General features: G+C 67.6%; 1 protein-coding gene across 1 annotated transcript in view; it reads right to left on the reverse strand.

Moving 5' to 3' along the window:
* Window positions 1–460: 460 nt before the first annotated feature.
* The window catches only part of LOC133754633 (guanine nucleotide exchange factor VAV2-like), a 77,719-nt gene continuing 61,513 nt past the window's right edge, over window positions 461–16,666 (reverse strand). The window contains exons 3-4 of the mRNA XM_062185054.1: window positions 14,872–14,930; window positions 461–533 (exon numbers count right to left, since the gene is read on the reverse strand). Of these exons, the coding sequence (XP_062041038.1) occupies window positions 461–533; window positions 14,872–14,930 (132 nt within the window). The remainder of the gene's footprint in view (window positions 534–14,871; window positions 14,931–16,666) is intronic.

The raw sequence follows: 16,666 nt of genomic DNA on the forward strand, positions 1-16,666 counted from the left end.
GGGCTCTGCAGAGCAGGAGAGCGAGGCAGGCCTGGGCCGGGTGGGGGTGGAGCAAAGGAAAGTAGATCCCAGGCCGCAGGGAAGGAGAGAGGCCGGGCCGGCCCCCACGCCCGGCTCGGCCACGATAGGATCTCAACCAAAACCTTTGCTTCCAGCCTGCGCTCGGGGGCTTCTGCCCCAGGAACACCTGTGCTGCCCTCACAGCACAGGGCCAGGGGTCAGAGTGCAGGGGGAGCGCCCCGCCCACCCCCACCCTACCCGGCCGTCCCACGTCGTCAGGGACACAAGCCAGCAAGCTGCCCAGGGGGCCACAGCCGGGTCCGCGGCCCTGATGCCGGGAGCCGCTCCTCTCTCCGAGTTCCTCCTGAAGCAAGGACCCCTCTGGGGGCCCCCAGCCCTCGTGGAGACCCCAGGACACAGGGGTGCAGCGCCCGCCCGCCCCGCCCTCCCGGCCAGCTGCTCACTCGGCCAGCTCCTCCAGGCTGCGGTACACGTCATCCTCACTCTCCGCGGTCTCCTCCGAGGGAAAAGGCCTGCAGGACAGAAGGCGACAGTGAGGTCAGCACGTCCCTCGGAGCCCGGCCTGGCCGCAGGGGTGCGCACGGGCTGCTCCGTGCCCTGGGAGGAAACAGCCCGGCCCAGAGGGGCCAGCCAGGCAGCCCGCTCAGCCCCGGGACGCAGGACGAGTCAGGCCATCCCTGGTCCAGGTCTCCCTGCTGCCTTGGTGGGAGCCGGGCCTGGAAACGCTGTGGGGACCCCCGAGGGGACGACGCGTGGGGCGTGGAGGATTCCGGAGCACCCAGGGCGGGGGCTGCACAGGCTGGGCGGGGGGTTGCCACCACCCCACACTGGCCAGCGCCCCTCGCACCAGGTCCCCCCACCCTGGACAGCAGCGTCCCCCGCCCCCAGATCAGCTGTGCCTCCCTCGGCAGCCCCCGGCCCTGCTGTGTCGCGCTCTCCTAGCCGCACACCCAGCAGTGGGGCCATGGGCCATCTCCACCCTCCAAACCAGAGCTGCTCTTATCAAGGGCAGAACCCCCGCCCCCACCAGACCCAGCAGCGCGCGCCCCACCGTCCCTGTCTGGGCCCCTCCTCGGCTCACCTCCGACCTCTGACACTGGAGGGTCTAGGTCACCTCCCCCCAGCCCCTCTCCTCTCCCCCCTGACCTGGGCTTCCCACGGCCAGGGGATCCGGCCCGGCTGCCCGACATCTCCCTGCTGGGGCCAGCGCAGCGACCGCCTCGCCATCTCCAGCTGCGACCCCGGCTCCCGCCCAGTCTATGCTTGGCTAGTGGGGCGGGGCCAGTGGTCAGGACATGGTCCAGACCTGCTCAGGCCTCACCTTCCTTCGCTCGGGCCCTTGGCGGCTCCCACCTCCTATGCCTCAGCCCCGCCCCTCTGCACACGGGCACACACTCCCTCCCGCACAGAGGTGCTCACAGGCGGGAGCAGCCCGCACCCCGCTACACGCCTGCACCCACACACCCCTCCCTGCTGGCTGCTGCTCGCAGCTCCCCACCCCCAATGAGGGGGAAGACCCTGTCTCCCTCGCTGCCCCCCACCCTCTGGGGCCAACACAGGGGGACACACACTCGACACTCGGCCACTGGACGGAGGCTAGACGTGGCGCGCACCTGCCCGGGTGCTGGGAAGGGGAGAGGCTTTGCAGCTGCGCTTGCCGGGGCTTCTCGCATCCCCAGGGAACTGAGACCCCGGGAGCGGGAGGACAGGCCCTGAGCCCCCCACTTGGAGGATGCCCAGCATCTGACGTCCCAGGACCCCCAGGGGAGAACGGGACACGAGACCGGGTGTCCGAAAGCCCCATGCAGGCCTGGGCACACGCCTGTGTCCTCCGAGCAGCTCAGAATCCCACGCCGTGAGAACTCAGGGAACCGAGCGGCTCCCTGGGGCCCCGCCCCCCACACGTCCAGGGCATCCCGGTCCAAGAGCAACGTGGGTGGGGAGAGGGGCCCCAGGGCAGCGGCTCAGGTGGGGCGGCACCCAGATTCCCGGGGGCGTGGGCAGCTCCGTGTGCCTGCGGACCACATGCTGTCCTGTCCCTCCAGGCACAGAGCTGACCTCCAGTAGCGAGGGGCCCGGCCCTGGAGAGAGGTCGGCACCCCCCGGGAGAGAGGTCAGCAACCCCCCAAGAGAGGCTCGGCACCCGCCGGGAGAGAGGTCGGTACCCCCCACCAAGAGAAGTCGGCACCCCCCCAGAGAGGCTCAGCACCCCCTGGGAGAGAGGTCGGCCCCCCGCAGTGAGAGGTCGGCACCCCCCCACCAAGAGAAGTCGGCACCCCCCAGGAGAGAGGTCGACACCCCGCCCCCCCCCAGAGAGGTCGGTACCCCGCAGTGAGAGGTCGACACCCCCGCCCCCCCGGAGAGAGGTCGGCACCCCCCCCCAGGAGAGAGGTTGGCAGCCCCCCAGAGAGGTTGGAACCCCCCAGGAGAGAGGTCGGCACCCCGTGGTGAGAGGTCGGCACCCCCCCCAGAGAGGTCGGCACCCCCCCCTCCCCGAGGCTGCAGAGGCAGGAACTCAGACGCTGACACCTGAAACAGCCCCCCCCCCCCCCCGGCACGCGGGTTACTTCGAGCCTCACCAGACCCAGAGCCACACGGCACAGATCTCCCTGGAAAGCCACGCCCCCACAGCCCCCAGACGCCCCCCACTCTGTAGAACAGCCCCGCACTGCTGAGCACAGCGTCCATTCCGGAGGTCCCTGCGTGGGAAGCAGCTGCTCCACCGGGAGACTCCTGCCTGCGACCTCCCCTCCCCCGCCTCCCCCACCCTGGGAGTCCCAAACCCTCCCCTTTCTGGGGCGCCAAGTGGCATCTCTGCACGGCACCCATCCGGCCCTTCTCTAAGTCTCACTCAAAAAAAAAAAAAAATTTCTTCTTTCAGAGGCAGAGTTAGGGCTAGGGATTGGGTACCACAACAGCCAGGTCTGTGCCAGGTCTGTGCCAGGAGCCAGGAACCTGGAGCTCCATCCGGGTCTCCCACGTGGGTGCAGGGGCCCAGGCAGCTGGCCCATCCTCTGCTGCTCCGCAGGTGCATCGGCAGGGAGCTGGGTGGGACGTGGAGCAGCCGGGATTCGAACCGCTGCCCACAAGGAATGCTGGCGTCACAGAGGCAGCCTGACCCCCGCGCCACAGCGCCGCCCCGAGTCTGGGGATTCTCCCTCTGCCTGTGCAGGGGCTCAAAATCGCCCTCCTGTGAACCCGTCTCAGCAGCCGAGCTGGCCAACAGGAAGTTCTCTCCCTCTACGGCAGGGCGGTGGCTCACTCTGCCCTGAGACAGCGGGGCGAGGCCCCAGGGGTCCCGGCAGGGCCAGGGCCAAGCAAAGGCAGCTAGAATGCCAAGAGGCAGCGGGGGGTGGCTCAAAGGCCAGGGGGAGGGCTGCCAGCTGACCACCCTGTCTGGAGAAGCCGTGCCCCCTTAATTAAACCACACACGTCACTCAGCCCCAGGCCGTGTTCCGCAGGAAGCCCATCACCGAGGCTCCCCCAGGAGCCCCAGCCGGGACTTCTGCCTTCTGCGGTCAGTGGACCTCGGCTCAGCAGGGCAGCGACGCGTGGGGGGCGGGGGCGGGACCTCTGCAGGCTCCACCACTGGGCCTCAGGTCCGAGGTCTCCAAGCCCACACCCTGCCCCTGCCCTGGCTTCACGGACAGCGGACGGCTTGGCCCAGTGTGGCCGCCTCGTGCCAGGCTCTCTCTCCCTCCACCTTCCTTCTGCCCATCACCATGACAGCGGCGTCTCCCAGCCGAGGTGTGTGTCCCAGGGTCAGTGATGGAGCTGAGGCCACGGGCAGGGGTGGTCCCCACTGTCTCACAGCCTGGAAACCCCTCCAGGACTCCACTTCCTCCCATGAAAACCCAGAGCCCGAGGCAGGTCCCACGTGGCTGACGGAGCAGGGCTCGGAGGCCACAACCCGGCTCCTCGGCTGACCCTGACGGCCGAAGGACCCAGAGCGTCCACAGTGACCACACGCGTCCAGGGAAGGCTCGGGCCAGGCTGGGACGCGCTGCAGACCTGAGGCGGCCCTCCCCACTTCCGGTGGGAAAGCCCACTCCGAGGACAGGCCCTCGGGGGTCCCCAGCCACCTGCTCAGGAGGACCAGAGCATCCTGGTCCGAAATTTCAATGGCGATGAGGTTGCTTCCATGATAAGATTATTGCTAATCACATAAAATACACATGAAATTCCTATGCATATAAAATGTACCTCCTATAAATCAACTTTAAAAACAAAACCAGCCCTGCCCTACTCAGTACGTGGTGCATACAACACACAAGCACTGAGGCGCCCCCGGGTGCAGAACACAGAGCAGGAGGCAGAGGCAGAAAATGTCCTCCACTCTCCAGGACGAGACCCTGTCCAAACCCCACCACGGGGTGTGGCTGGAGGCCTGTGGAAGCAGTGGCCACATCAGCAGGTGGACAATGACCAGCTGGGGACTCCACCTGCCAAGTCCTCGGAGACCCCCCCATCGAGCACCTCCTCCCACCCTTCCTGTGCCCAGGCAGACATCACTAATCAACCGCAGCACCCCTATCCTTGACATCCTCCACTCCCGCGAGACCCACCTGGCCTGGCCGGGAGGGAGGGTTTGGAGCCAGGCCAGCCCGGATCTGAACCCCCAGTCCACCACCTGCTCTCTGAGGCCCTGGAGCTCCCCTGGTGCAGGACTTCGGACGTCCCACACTTCCCCGGACCCAGAACACGCCAGCAGCTCCATACTGCTTCTGGAATCTTCCTCACCCCACCCAGGCTTTTTCTTCACACCAACACTTCACTTCCGACGCCTCACCGGGGCCCCCTCCCCACTCCTGTTCCTAACTCGAGCCACCAAATAACACCCGGACAGCAGCTCCACAAACCTCTGCCCTGTGTATTGTATTTTTTGAAAAGGCAATTTCCTTCTGCTTCCCTTCCCCGTGTCCCTTTCGGGGTCTCAGCTGGACCCTGTCACCTGCCCTGACCCACGGAGACAGAGCAGGAACCACCAGCCACAGCACCACAGTGCCACCCACAGCCAGACAGGCTACGCCGGCCTGGGGCAGCAGGACGGCAGGGCTCGGCCGCCGGGCTGCAGGGCGCTGGTGTGCGGGGGGCAGGAAGGCACGGGCCGGGGGAGGCTGGTCAGGCTCGGGCTGCTGTCCACTCTACTCTCCCCAGGGCCCTCCTGCCCACCCCCTGTACATGCCCCGCCCCCTCTGCCTTCAGGCCCCTGCCTCCCCCCCCACAGGCCTAGGCTCAAGGGAAGCCCCACCCCCACAAGGGAGTTGCACCCCTCTCCCCGCCCCCTCCAGCATGGCACTAGCAAGACAATGGGTGGGTGGATGGGTGGATGGGCGGGTAGGTGGTGGGGGGTGGATGGGTGGACAGACAGACGGACAGATGGGTGAGAAGACGGCAGGGTGAGTGGCTGAGTAGGTAAATGGGTGGGTGGGTGGAGAATGGCTGGCTCTGAGTTATGCACAAATGTTGAGCGGGTGGGCAGTGGGTGGGTGGACAGATGAGTGGACAATGAGCGGGTGGGCAGTGGGTGGGTGGACAGATGAGTGGGCAGTGGGTAGGTGGACAGATGAGCAGGTGGACAGTGGGTGGGTGGACAGATGCACGGGTGGGCGGGGCAGAAGGGACACAGGGGTGGACAGGGGGCGGGCGGCCGTCAGATCCTCTCCTGCCGCTCTCTCCCGACTCAGCTCCGAGCAGGCACGTTCAAGGGGGGCTAACAAGCTCATGTCCCTCCCCGACCTGACACGGGCACAGGGAGCGCAGGCCTGGGGCCACTTCCAGCCGTGACCTCGTGGTCACCGTGAGAGCTGGCTCCGCGCCCCGTCTCAGGGACCAGAAGTTCTCCCTGGGCTGGCGCACCCGCAGGGCGGCCTCGGACAGGAGGAGCCCGGGCCGTGTCACCCCAGCTGCACCTCCCTGAGGACACATTCCTCGTGCCCGGCTCCCCACCGCACCCCAGGAGAGTGAGCCCACGCCCCCACCCTCTCCTAGAGCACCCCAGCCCCGGGCCGCCCCCCCACCGGACTGGCTGCCACCATACCTGGGCAGGACAATCCTGATCGAGGCTGGGGTGAGGGGCAGCGGTCAGAACGTGAGGACCTGGAAACAGGACACCCCAAGGGGGTGCCTGAGCCTGGCAACAGCCCCTTCCCAGGAGCCCCTCACTCTCCTGCCTGCTGGGGACCGACTGCACCTGCACCCGGCCGGCCTCCACTGCCGCTGTTCCCAAGACCCCCGTCCGGGGGCAGGGGTGCCCCGCCTGGCTCCGAGACCACGGCCAGGCTGTCGTCCCGGGCCCGCGGACTCCTGTGAGCATCTGGCCCGGTCTGTGGCCTCGGTGAAGTGTCCCACACGTGAGCTGTGCCTACAGCTGCCTGGGGCAGGAGCCCGGGGGTTCCAGCGCCGTGGGTGGTGAGTTCGGGGCCGTGCCAGCCCCTCGGGCCCTCAGCGGCGTGGAGGGCGGTCTGGGGTCTGCTTTCTGGAAGACTCTGAGGAGCTCGCTGGCCAGCTGTGGTTTTTGTTTAATTTTTTTTTTTTTTTTTTTTTTGGACAGGCAGAGTTGGACAGTGAGAGAGAGAGAGAGACAGAGAGAAAGGTCTTCCTTCCGTTGGTTCACCCCCAAATGGCCGCTACAGCTGGCGCTGCGCCGATCCGAAGCCAGGAGCCAGGTGCTTCCTCCCGGTCTCCCATGCGGGTGCAGGGCCCAAGGACCTGGGCCATCCTCCACTGCACTCCCGGGCCACAGCAGAGAGCTGGCCTGGAAGAGGAGCAGCCAGGACAGAACTGGCGTCCCAGTCGGGACTAGAACCCAGGTGCCAGCGCCACAGGCGGAGGATTAGCCTAGTGAGCCGCGGTGCCAGCCAAGCTATGGTTTTCAAGACAAAAGCCCAATTAGCCAAAGGAGGAACTCCCCCCAAAAAAACGTAGCAACCTCCCTCCCAGGCAGGTTCCGATGTCTGGGCTCGGGGGGGGGGAGGGGGCAGTTAGTGTCACCTCATCTCACTGTGGGACCTCGGAGGGATGTGCAGTCCTGACCCGCCGCTCGACGCTGAGCCCGTGGGAGGGGCCGCGGGCCGCGCCAGCCCTGCCTGGTCTCTGCTCACTCGGGGGCAGCACGTGGCTCTCCTTGTCCTGGGGGGGGGGCTGGTCCCCTCTGCAGTGTTCTGTGCTGACCTGGGGGCAGCACGTGGCTCTCCTTGTCCTGGGGGGGGGCAGCACGTGGCTCTCCTTGTCCTGGGGGGGGGCAGCACGTGGCTCTCCTTGTCCTGGGGGGGGCAGCACGTGGCTCTCCTTGTCCTGGGGGGGGCTGGTCCCCTCTGCACTGTTCAGTGCTCACCTGGGGGGGCAGCACGTGGCTCTCCTTGTCCTGGGGGGGGGGGCAGCACGTGGCTCTCCTTGTCCTGGGGGGGGGCTGGTCCCCTCTGCATTGTTCAGTTGCACCTGGTGCTCCACGGTGCAGGCCCATGTGGCAGCTCAGGGCAGGAGGGCCGGCCCTGCCCCCCCGGGGGACTCCTACGCCCCAGCACAGGGCAGGTGCCACCTCACGGAGCTGGTGTCTGCCCACGAGCTGTCCGGGCTCCGGCTCTACCCACCCTGAGACCCCACTGCCTCTGCCTCCTTCTTCAGGGGAGAGCAAAGCAGGGGAAGTGGGGAGGGCTTCCCATAGGAAGAGGCGAGGAAGTGGACAGCAAAGTCCCACTGCGTTCCGAGTTGCAGCCGGACTGGGGTAGGAACCTGGCCACGCAGCCTTCGAGCTGCGACCCTGCCAGGTGACCCACGCCCCAGCTCGGCTTACTCGTCTGTACAGTGGACACAGGCCCCCATCACACAGCAGGCAGGGTGGCTTTGCTCGGCCATGTGGGACAAAGACCTGGGCCCAGAGCTTTCTGTCACCCAGGGCAGGCTAGGAGCTGGGGACAGAGCCGAGGGACCCCTTACCTCTGACTTGGAGCTCACTGCTTGGGAAAGCCCACATCCCAGGGAGGTGCACGGCCACGCAGGACCACACCCTCAGAGTGCCCGGGGGAGGCCCCGGAGGCGGCCGGTGGCCCCGGTGCTCTCGGGGCTACATGGCTCGGGTCTCTGCCTCCACCAGCACACCCCCACCCCTGTCCTCTCCCGTCTCTCTCGAGGACCTTGGCATTGGAGTTAGGCCCCCAGACGTCCAGACTGTCCCCGCCTAGCGCTCCCCAACTTAGCTACCTCTTCCCACTCCTGGCTTCCGGGGGCCTCTCTTCTGGGGGCGCCACTCAGCTGTCCCTGGGGGCCAGGGTGCTCAGGCCGTGGGCCCCCAGGGCAGCCCTCTCTGCCCGTGGCCCAGGGCACACACTCTGCCGGGCTGTGTGGGCCTCCCTGTGGGACAGGAAATCAGCTCAGGGCTGACTGCTGAAAATCACAGCTCCCAGCCCCAGGCCAGGCCCCAGCCCAGCTCTCTGCACCCAGGTCCCAGCCCAGCTCTCTGTACCCCAGGCCAGGCCCCAGCCCAGCTCTCCGCACCCCAGGCCAGGCCCCAGCCCAGCTCTCCACATCCCAGGTCCCAGCCCAGCTCTCCGCACCCCAGGCCAGGCCCTCAGCCCTGGGCGTGCAAGCCTGGCTCCATGCCCCCTCCACGCCCACCTGCTCTCCAGTGCCTTTACCCGCACAGGACCAGGGACAGTGTCTGTCTCCCACAGGGCCAGCAGGGTCCCCTCAGAGCCCAAGGACTGGGTCCCACAGCGTCCCCACACCTGGCCCCGGGCCTCGCAGCATCAGGAGTGGGGGAGGCAGAGGGAAGAGGAGGGAATGTGTGAGTGAAGGAAATGGGGGGACAAAGGAGCCCACGTGTGAATGGCGGCCGACTCCCTGGGCCAGCGGGGGCCGGCCCGAGACCTCGCAGGGTGGCAGCGGCCACGCCTCAGTCGCCCCATCTGTGAAGGGGGGAGGCTCCCTGCAGCGAGCGTGGCCCTCTCGCAGTGATGCAGGACCGGCTGCCGGGCGCCTTGTTTCCTGTCTCGTCGCCTGGAGTGCTCGCTCTGGCTGGGAGGACGCTTGGGCTCGCGGGGTTTCCGCCCGACTGCCCGTGCCCTCATCCTGACACAAGTGACACCTGTCGGCAGGGCCAGCCAGCCGCTCCGCCGTCCCCGGCGCACCTGTGACATCTCCCCCGTGGCGGGGCCGGGACAGCGAGCGGCCTGGGGCGCCGCTGTGATGCTCTGAGCTGCAAACTGGAGCAGACAGGCGAGCTCGGCTGCACACTTCCCGCTGACATCTCATCTCCTCCAGCCGCCTCCCTGCACAATCGCAGCCCGGGGGCCGCCCGGGGGCTTCCGGAGATCGCTGGCTCCGGCCGCCCCGCCCGGCATCAGCAGAGTCGCCTTCCCGGCCCCCTGCCCCCACAGCCTTCCGGGGGAGCTGGAAGACCCCCCCTTTGCAAGTGGGGAGCCTGAAGCACAAAGGGGCAGCTCCCCCCTCTCCTGGGCCTACTGCGCGCCGAGCCCTGCACTGAGAACATCTCGGGTGCTGTCTCCTGGGCGCTCGTGACCCCAGCCTGCCGGTGAGGAGAGTGAGGCTCGGGCAAAGGAAGCTGACTGACTCAGCGTCTCCACGGAGCCCACGGGAAGCGAGTCCCGCTCGTTCACCCGCCCCGCCCCTCATAAGACCCCTGCACGCCTGCCGATGGCTGAGGGACCACGGAGGTTGTGACCCTAATGACGGAGTACCGCACCAGGGCCGGCCCCCCACGGTCCTGCGGAGCAGCCAGAGGACGAATGGACGATGGATGACAGGTGGATGACGGGTGGATGGCTGGATGACGGGTGGATGACGGGTGGATGACGGGTGGATGACAGGTGGATGGGTGGATGGCTGGATCGATAATGGATGGATGACAGGTGGACGATGGATGGGCGGATGACGGGTGGATGACGGGTGGATGACGGGTGGATGACTGGATGACGGGTGGATGACGGGTGGACTGGTGGATGACGGGTGGATGGCGGGTGGATGACGGGTGGATGACAGGTGGATGGGTCAATGGACAACTGACTGGAAGAATGGGTCAGTTGATGGACAGACGACAGGTGGACGGGTAGATGATGGATGGATGAGTGACAGGTGGGCAGATGGATAAATGGGTCAGTGGAAGGGTGGATGCGTGCACACGTGCCGGGTGGATGGACGGACAGGGGACTGGACAGATGTAGATGATGGGCAGGTCGGAGCTGGGGAGAGAGACGGCGAAGAATCCTAAAAAAGCCTCCAGCCGAGCCGGGCGGGTGTCTGCAGCCCAGGCAAGCTCCTGACAACACCTGTGACCACCTCAGACCGCAACGACAGAAACTCAGATGCGTTTTCAACTCTTTAAAAGCTGACAGGCATCGGGCCCGGCGCCGTGGTGTAGCGGGTAAAGCCGCCACCTGCAGTGCCGGCATCCCATATGGGCGCTGGTTTGAGTCCCGGCTGCTCCACTTCCGATCCAGCTCCCTGCTGTGGCCTGGGGAAGCAGTGGAAGATGGGCCGAGTGCTTGGGCCCCTGCACTCACCTGGGAGACCAGGAAGAATCTCCTGGCTCCTGGCTTCGGATCGGCACAGCTCCAGCCATTGTGGCCAATTGGGGAGTGAACCAGCGGATGGAAACCTCTCTCTCTCTCTCTCTTGCTCTACCTCTCTTTCTCTCTCTGTGTAACTCTTTCAAATAAATAAATAAATCTTAAAAAGAAAAACACACAGGCAGCCCCTGCTCACCGTGGAGGGCCAGTTGGCAGTCCACGCCCATCCTGTGGCTGCCATCCCCATTCCTCCTGCCTGGCCCTGCCCAGGCCACGTGACTGCACCATGGTGCCAAGGGGCCGTGGCAGAGGACACGTCAGCACTCCTCGGACGTGCTGCCCAGCGGCAGGGTGACGGGGCAGCTGGGCTGGACGGACATCCATGTGGCAGGGCAGCTGGGCTGGACGGACATCCACGTGGCAGGGCAAGCGAGTCACCGCTGTGTCCCTCAGTCCTTGGGAAGCCCCGTGCAGGGTGCCGGCACCGCCACAGAGACACACGTGCCCCAGGTCTCGGCAGCAGGTGGCAGGGCTGGGATCCCCACCCTTCTGGGCCACTCAGGCATCCGTGGGGGCTTGCCGTGGGGGTGGGCTCAAAGCCCTCCCCTGTGGCTGGGGTCCCTCCCGGCGCCCAGGGGGACAGGAGAGCTTCAGGGTAGCAGCCCCTCTGGCCCCCACGTTCACGGCCCCTCCCACTCTGAGCCCCACCTGCCTGCAGCTGCTCCCCCAAGTGTGTGGCAGCCGCTAGGCCAGGGCGGGCGGGAACCAGCCAGACAGGCCCACGCGTGTCATCTCACTGGGGTCCTTGACTCGGCCTGAAGGCCCTCCCCGCCCCGGGACAGCCCTGTCGCCAGCCTTGGCAGCCTCCGTGGCTCCTGCCTTCTTAAACCCGAAGAAACCAAAATGACCAGGCCTGGCTGCCGGCGGCTCTCCCTCCTCCGACCCCGCCTGGGCCGCCCGCCCGGCCGAGCAGCCTCGCCCATGCCGGGTCTCCCCCGGGAGGAGCAGCGGCCCTTCCGGAACCTGCAAGCAAGGCCCTGGGGATCTGGGACATCCGGGCTCAGCTGTCAACGTGCAGATGCACAAGAACACGCCCGGTCACACAGGGGCTCTCAGGTTGCAGACACATGGGCATGGCACGTACACGCACACACGTGCACACATGTACTGCACGCACAGTGGTTCTGCCTAAGCTCAGAGCCCTGGGAAGAGACCGGGGAAAGGCAGACGGCAGCGGCTGCACACAGCGGCCGTGTGGACGGGGCAGCTGGGGGCGGGGGGGGCTCTCTGTGCTCCCACACAGCAGCCGTGTGGACGGGGCAGCTGGGGGCGGGGGGGGCTCTCTGTGCTCCCACACAGCGGCCGTGTAGACAGGGAAGCTGGGGGCGGGGGGGGGCTCTCTGTGCTCCCACACAGCGGCCGTGTGGATGGGGAAGCTGGGGGCCGGGGGGGGGCGCTGTCTGTGCTCCCACACAGCGGCCGTGTGGATGGGGCAGCTGGGGGCGGGGGGGGGCTCTCTGTGCTCCCACACAGCGGCCGTGTGGATGGGGAAGCTGGGGGCCGGGGGGGCTCTCTGTGCTCCCACACAGCGGCCGTGTGGATGGGGCAGCTGGGGACCGGGGGGGCTCTCTGTGCTCCCACACAGCGGCCGTGTGGATGGGGAAGCTGGGGGCCGGGGGGGGCTCTCTGTGCTCCCACACAGCGGCCGTGTGGATGGGGCAGCTGGGGACCGGGGGGGCTCTCTGTGCTCCCACACAGCGGCCGTGTGGATGGGGCAGCTGGGGACCGGGGGGGCTCTCTGTGCTCCCACACAGCGGCCGTGTGGATGGGGCAGCTGGGAGCCGGGGCGGGGGGGGCGCTGTCTGTGCTCCCACACAGCGGCCATGTGGATGGGGAAGCTGGGGGCCGGGGGGGGCGCTCTCTGTGCTCCCACACAGCGGCCGTGTGGATGGGGAAGCTGGTGACCGGGGGGGCTCTCTGTGCTCCCACACAGCGGCCGTGTGGATGGGGCAGCTGGGGGCCGGGGGGGGCGCTCTCTGTGCTCCCACACAGCAGCCGTGTGGATGGGGAAGCTGGGGGCCGGGGGGGGCTCTCTGTGCTCCCACACAGCGGCCGTGTGGATGGGGCAGCTGGGGACCGGGGGGGGCGCTCTCTGTGCTCCCACACAGCGGCCGTGTGGATGGGGAAGCTGGGGACCGGGGGGGCTCTCTGTGCTCCCACACAGCGGCCGTGTGGATGGGGCAGCTGGGGGCGGGGGGGGGCTCTCTGTGCTCCCACACAGCGGCCGTGTGGATGGGGAAGCTGGGGGCCGGGGGGGGCTCTCTGTGCTCCCACACAGCGGCCGTGTGGATGGGGAAGCTGGGGGCTGGGGGGGCGCTCTCTGTGCTCCCACACAGCGGCCGTGTGGATGGGGCAGCTGACGGTCGGGGGGGGGGGGCTCTCTGTGCTCCCACACAGCGGCCGTGTGGATGGGGAAGCTGGGGACCGGGGGGGCTCTCTGTGCTCCCACACAGTGGCCGTGTGGATGGGGCAGCTGGGGACCGGGGGGTGCTCTCTGCGCTCCGGCCAGGCAAGCGGGGCCCAGGTGTGGGAGCTGGCATCAGCCAGAGCCGGCAGCGACTCCACCAAGCGCCCACCCACGGGCCAGCCAGCTGCCGCAGTCGGGAGCAGGAGCAGCCTGGCAGCAGGAGGCCGGACCACAGCCTTGATGGCCGGTGAGGCACAGCTGGCCTCTGCTGGGCTCAGGACATCACTGCCCGCAGCCCCGTCACCCCCTCCCCGCTGCCACACGGCTGACGCCAGGCCCGAGGGGAAGGCTCTCCGTGGAGTGGCCCAGGTGGGTATTTTGTGCAAGGGCTCGCAGACGGCTGACCTCTGTGGCACGAATCCTGTCTCCGTGGAAATGCATCCAGACCCAGGACGGGCTGGGAACAGGCCAGAGGGGAGCCCACAGAGAACACACAGAGCCTACGCCCCACGGAGGGTCCTCGGAAGCCGGGCAGAGCTCCACACCTCCGTGGCTCGGTATCCAGGAACCACACACTTTCTAAAGAAGTCTTCAAGGGGCCGGCATCCCACATGGCTGCCAGTTCGAGTCCCGGCTGCTCCACTTCCAATCCAGCTCTCTGCTGTGGCCTGGGGAAGCAGTGGCCGGACAGCCCCTCCCTGCGCCCTGGAACGTGCTGTCACCTCTGTCACCTTTCCTGTTTCCACTTCATCTCAAGACTGCTTTCAAAGCTCTGTCCCACGTCTGACGCCAGACGCCGCCGCCCACTCAACGGCCCTGAGACCCCGGCGGTAGTGGAAACCCCGGCTGGGCACAGTGACCCCGCCCCTGCCCTCCCCACCGGCTCACAGCTCCCACCAGGGCCTCCGAGCTCCACAAACGCACCAGCACAGCGTCCCGGGAGCCCCCGCCCCACGGCACGGCCAGCCCCACCCTTCAGCCGGGGCGCCCACACACCAGGCAGGGTCTCCTCCCCTCCCCTCTCGGGGACCCTGCCGTCGCCCCCAGTCTCTGTAGCTCTCTATGACACAGCTCCCAGCCACGACCCCGCCCACCGGCGGCTCGGCACCCACCTGGGTCCCACCTGTGTTTCCCGCCCCTCTTCTGAGGCCCATGTGCCCCCATCTGCAAGGCCCCACCCCAGGGCCCACGGGGTCCCGAGATGAGGCTGGGAACCTCAGACCGAGACAGAAACCAACGCAGCACCGGGAGACCCTGGGCGTGGCTCCTCCTGGGGTCCACCACGCCGCGGCCCCACCACCACCAACGCTGACACCAAGGCCTCCCCGGGCTCCACAGCCCCTGTCCCGCCCTGCGGCCAGCGAGTTAGGAGGGGGACGAGCCGCGAAGGACTGATCTCCTGATCTTAGGCCGGAATCTAAGACTTCAGAGCTGCCAGGGACACACTGGCGAGGCCGCCTCCTCCACCAGGCTTCTCGGCCCCACGCGGGACGGGGACAGCACACGGGGGCCGCCTCCTCCACCAGGCTTCTCGGCCGCACGCGGGACGGGGACGGCACACGGGGGCCGCCTCCACCAGGCTTCTCGGCCGCACGCGGGACGGGGACGGCACACGGGGGCCGCCTCCTCCACCAGGCTTCTCGGCCCCACGCGGGACGGGGACGGCACACGGGGGCCGCCTCCTCCACCAGGCTTCTCGGCCCCACGCGGGACGGGGACGGCACACGGGGGCCGCCTCCTCCACCAGGCTTCTCGGCCGCACGCGGGACGGGGACAGCACACGGGGGCCGCCTCCGCCACCAGGCTTCTCGGCCGCACGCGGGACGGGGACGGCACACGGGGGTCGCGGGAGCTCACCTGATCCCCTTGTTCTGTGCGATGCTGTGTAGGGAGAGTCGCGACACGGCTGAGATGACCTGGGGAGACAAGAGAGAGCCTGTCACTGCAGGGGACACGCGTGTGCACACACACACACGGCCGAGACGACCTGGGGAGAGCCTGTCACTGCAGGGGGCACGCGTGTGCACACGCACACATGGCCGAGACGACCTGGGGAGAGCCTGTCACTGCAGGGGACACGCGTGTGCACACATACACACGGCCGAGATGACCTGGGGAGACAAGAGAGAGCCTGTCACTGCAGGGGGCACGCGTGTGCACACACACACACGGCCGAGACGACCTGGGGAGAGCCTGTCACTGCAGGGGGCACGCGTGCGCGCACACACACACACGGCCGAGACGACCTGGGGAGACGAGAGCGGGCCTGTCACTCGAGGGCCATGGTTGCTGCTGAACCGCACACACGTGCACACATTCACACATGGTACACATGCACCTGTAGCCGCCAAAGCTGCCGGCCAGGCGTGGCTCTCCTCCCAGGGAGCAAGCGCGCGCTCCTGGGCTCACACCTGCCGACGCACCTGCTTGCCGAGGGCCGCAGGGGTCTTGGCTCACGCACCCCGACCCCGGCAGGCGCCCCTCCCTGGGCTGCATCCCCTCCCCCGCCCAGGGAACCGAGGCCGCGTTTGCAAAGGGCGCGGCCCACACTGCTGCTCCGGAAGCTTCGTGTGGTAACCCCAGCCCCCGAGCCGTTCTCCCAGTCCCAGCAGCCCTGACGCAGCCACTCCACGGACGATTGGGGGAAACTGAGGCAGCTGACCCCAGAACACACAGAGTGTAACACCCAGAACAACAGACGGGTCACCCACAGGGCCAGACACGGCACCTGGAGCGGGCAGAGGCGAGCCGCAGTGCTGACAGGGCACAGCACACGCGTGTGGGTTCATGCGTGTGCAGCAAGTTCACGTGCACACGTCTGCGGGTGGTAAGACGGATTACCGAACCCACAAGCACCTCCGCCGGGTGCCGGCGGTTCCGGGGTGGAGGCGCGGCAGACAGACCTGCCACAGGGCTCCGGTGCCGGCCCCCGGCCACGGCTCGGTCCGCAGACGTCCTCCTAGGCCGCTCTGCTCTCCACCGCACAGAAGGGCCCATTCCCGGCTGGGCCCGCGGGCCGGGCGGGCCGCGTGTGCCGCCTTCCCTGGGGGTGGTGCGGCTCGGGGCCGGGCCCCGGGAGGCTGTGACCGTGGAACCACACAGTTTTGCTGTGCCTGCTCCACTTCTCACACAGCGGCCCAGCCCGAGGGAAGGGCGGCTCTCAGACTCTGACTCTCGGCTTTTAACAGCTCTGAATATTTTTTTTTGACAGGCAGAATTGGACAGTGAGAGAGAAAGACAGAGAAAGGTCTTCCTTCTGTTGGTTCACCCCCCAAATGGCTGCTACGGCCAGAGCTTCGCCGATCCGAAGCCAGGAGCCAGGTGCTTCTCCTGGTCTCCCATGCGGGTGCAGGGCCCAAGCACCTGGGCCATCCTCCACCGCACTCCTGGGCCACAGCAGAGAGCTGGACTGGAAGAGGAGCAGCCAGGACAGAACCGGCACCCCGACCGGGACTAGAACCTGGGATGCCGGCGCCACAGGCGGAGGATTAGCCTAGTGAGCCGCGGCGCCGGCCAACAGCTCTGATCATTCAGAGGGGCAGAAATGGAAGCAGCAGTTAGAATGCCGCACGCGTGAGGCCCCGCGGGCTCGGCCACCGCGGGGCACACGAGCCGCCCGCGGCAGACATTGCCAATCAACTGCGGCACTGCA

The sequence above is a fragment of the Lepus europaeus genome, unplaced genomic scaffold, assembly GCF_033115175.1.
Source record: "Lepus europaeus isolate LE1 unplaced genomic scaffold, mLepTim1.pri SCAFFOLD_258, whole genome shotgun sequence".
In the NCBI taxonomy this organism is placed as follows: Eukaryota; Metazoa; Chordata; class Mammalia; order Lagomorpha; family Leporidae; genus Lepus; species Lepus europaeus.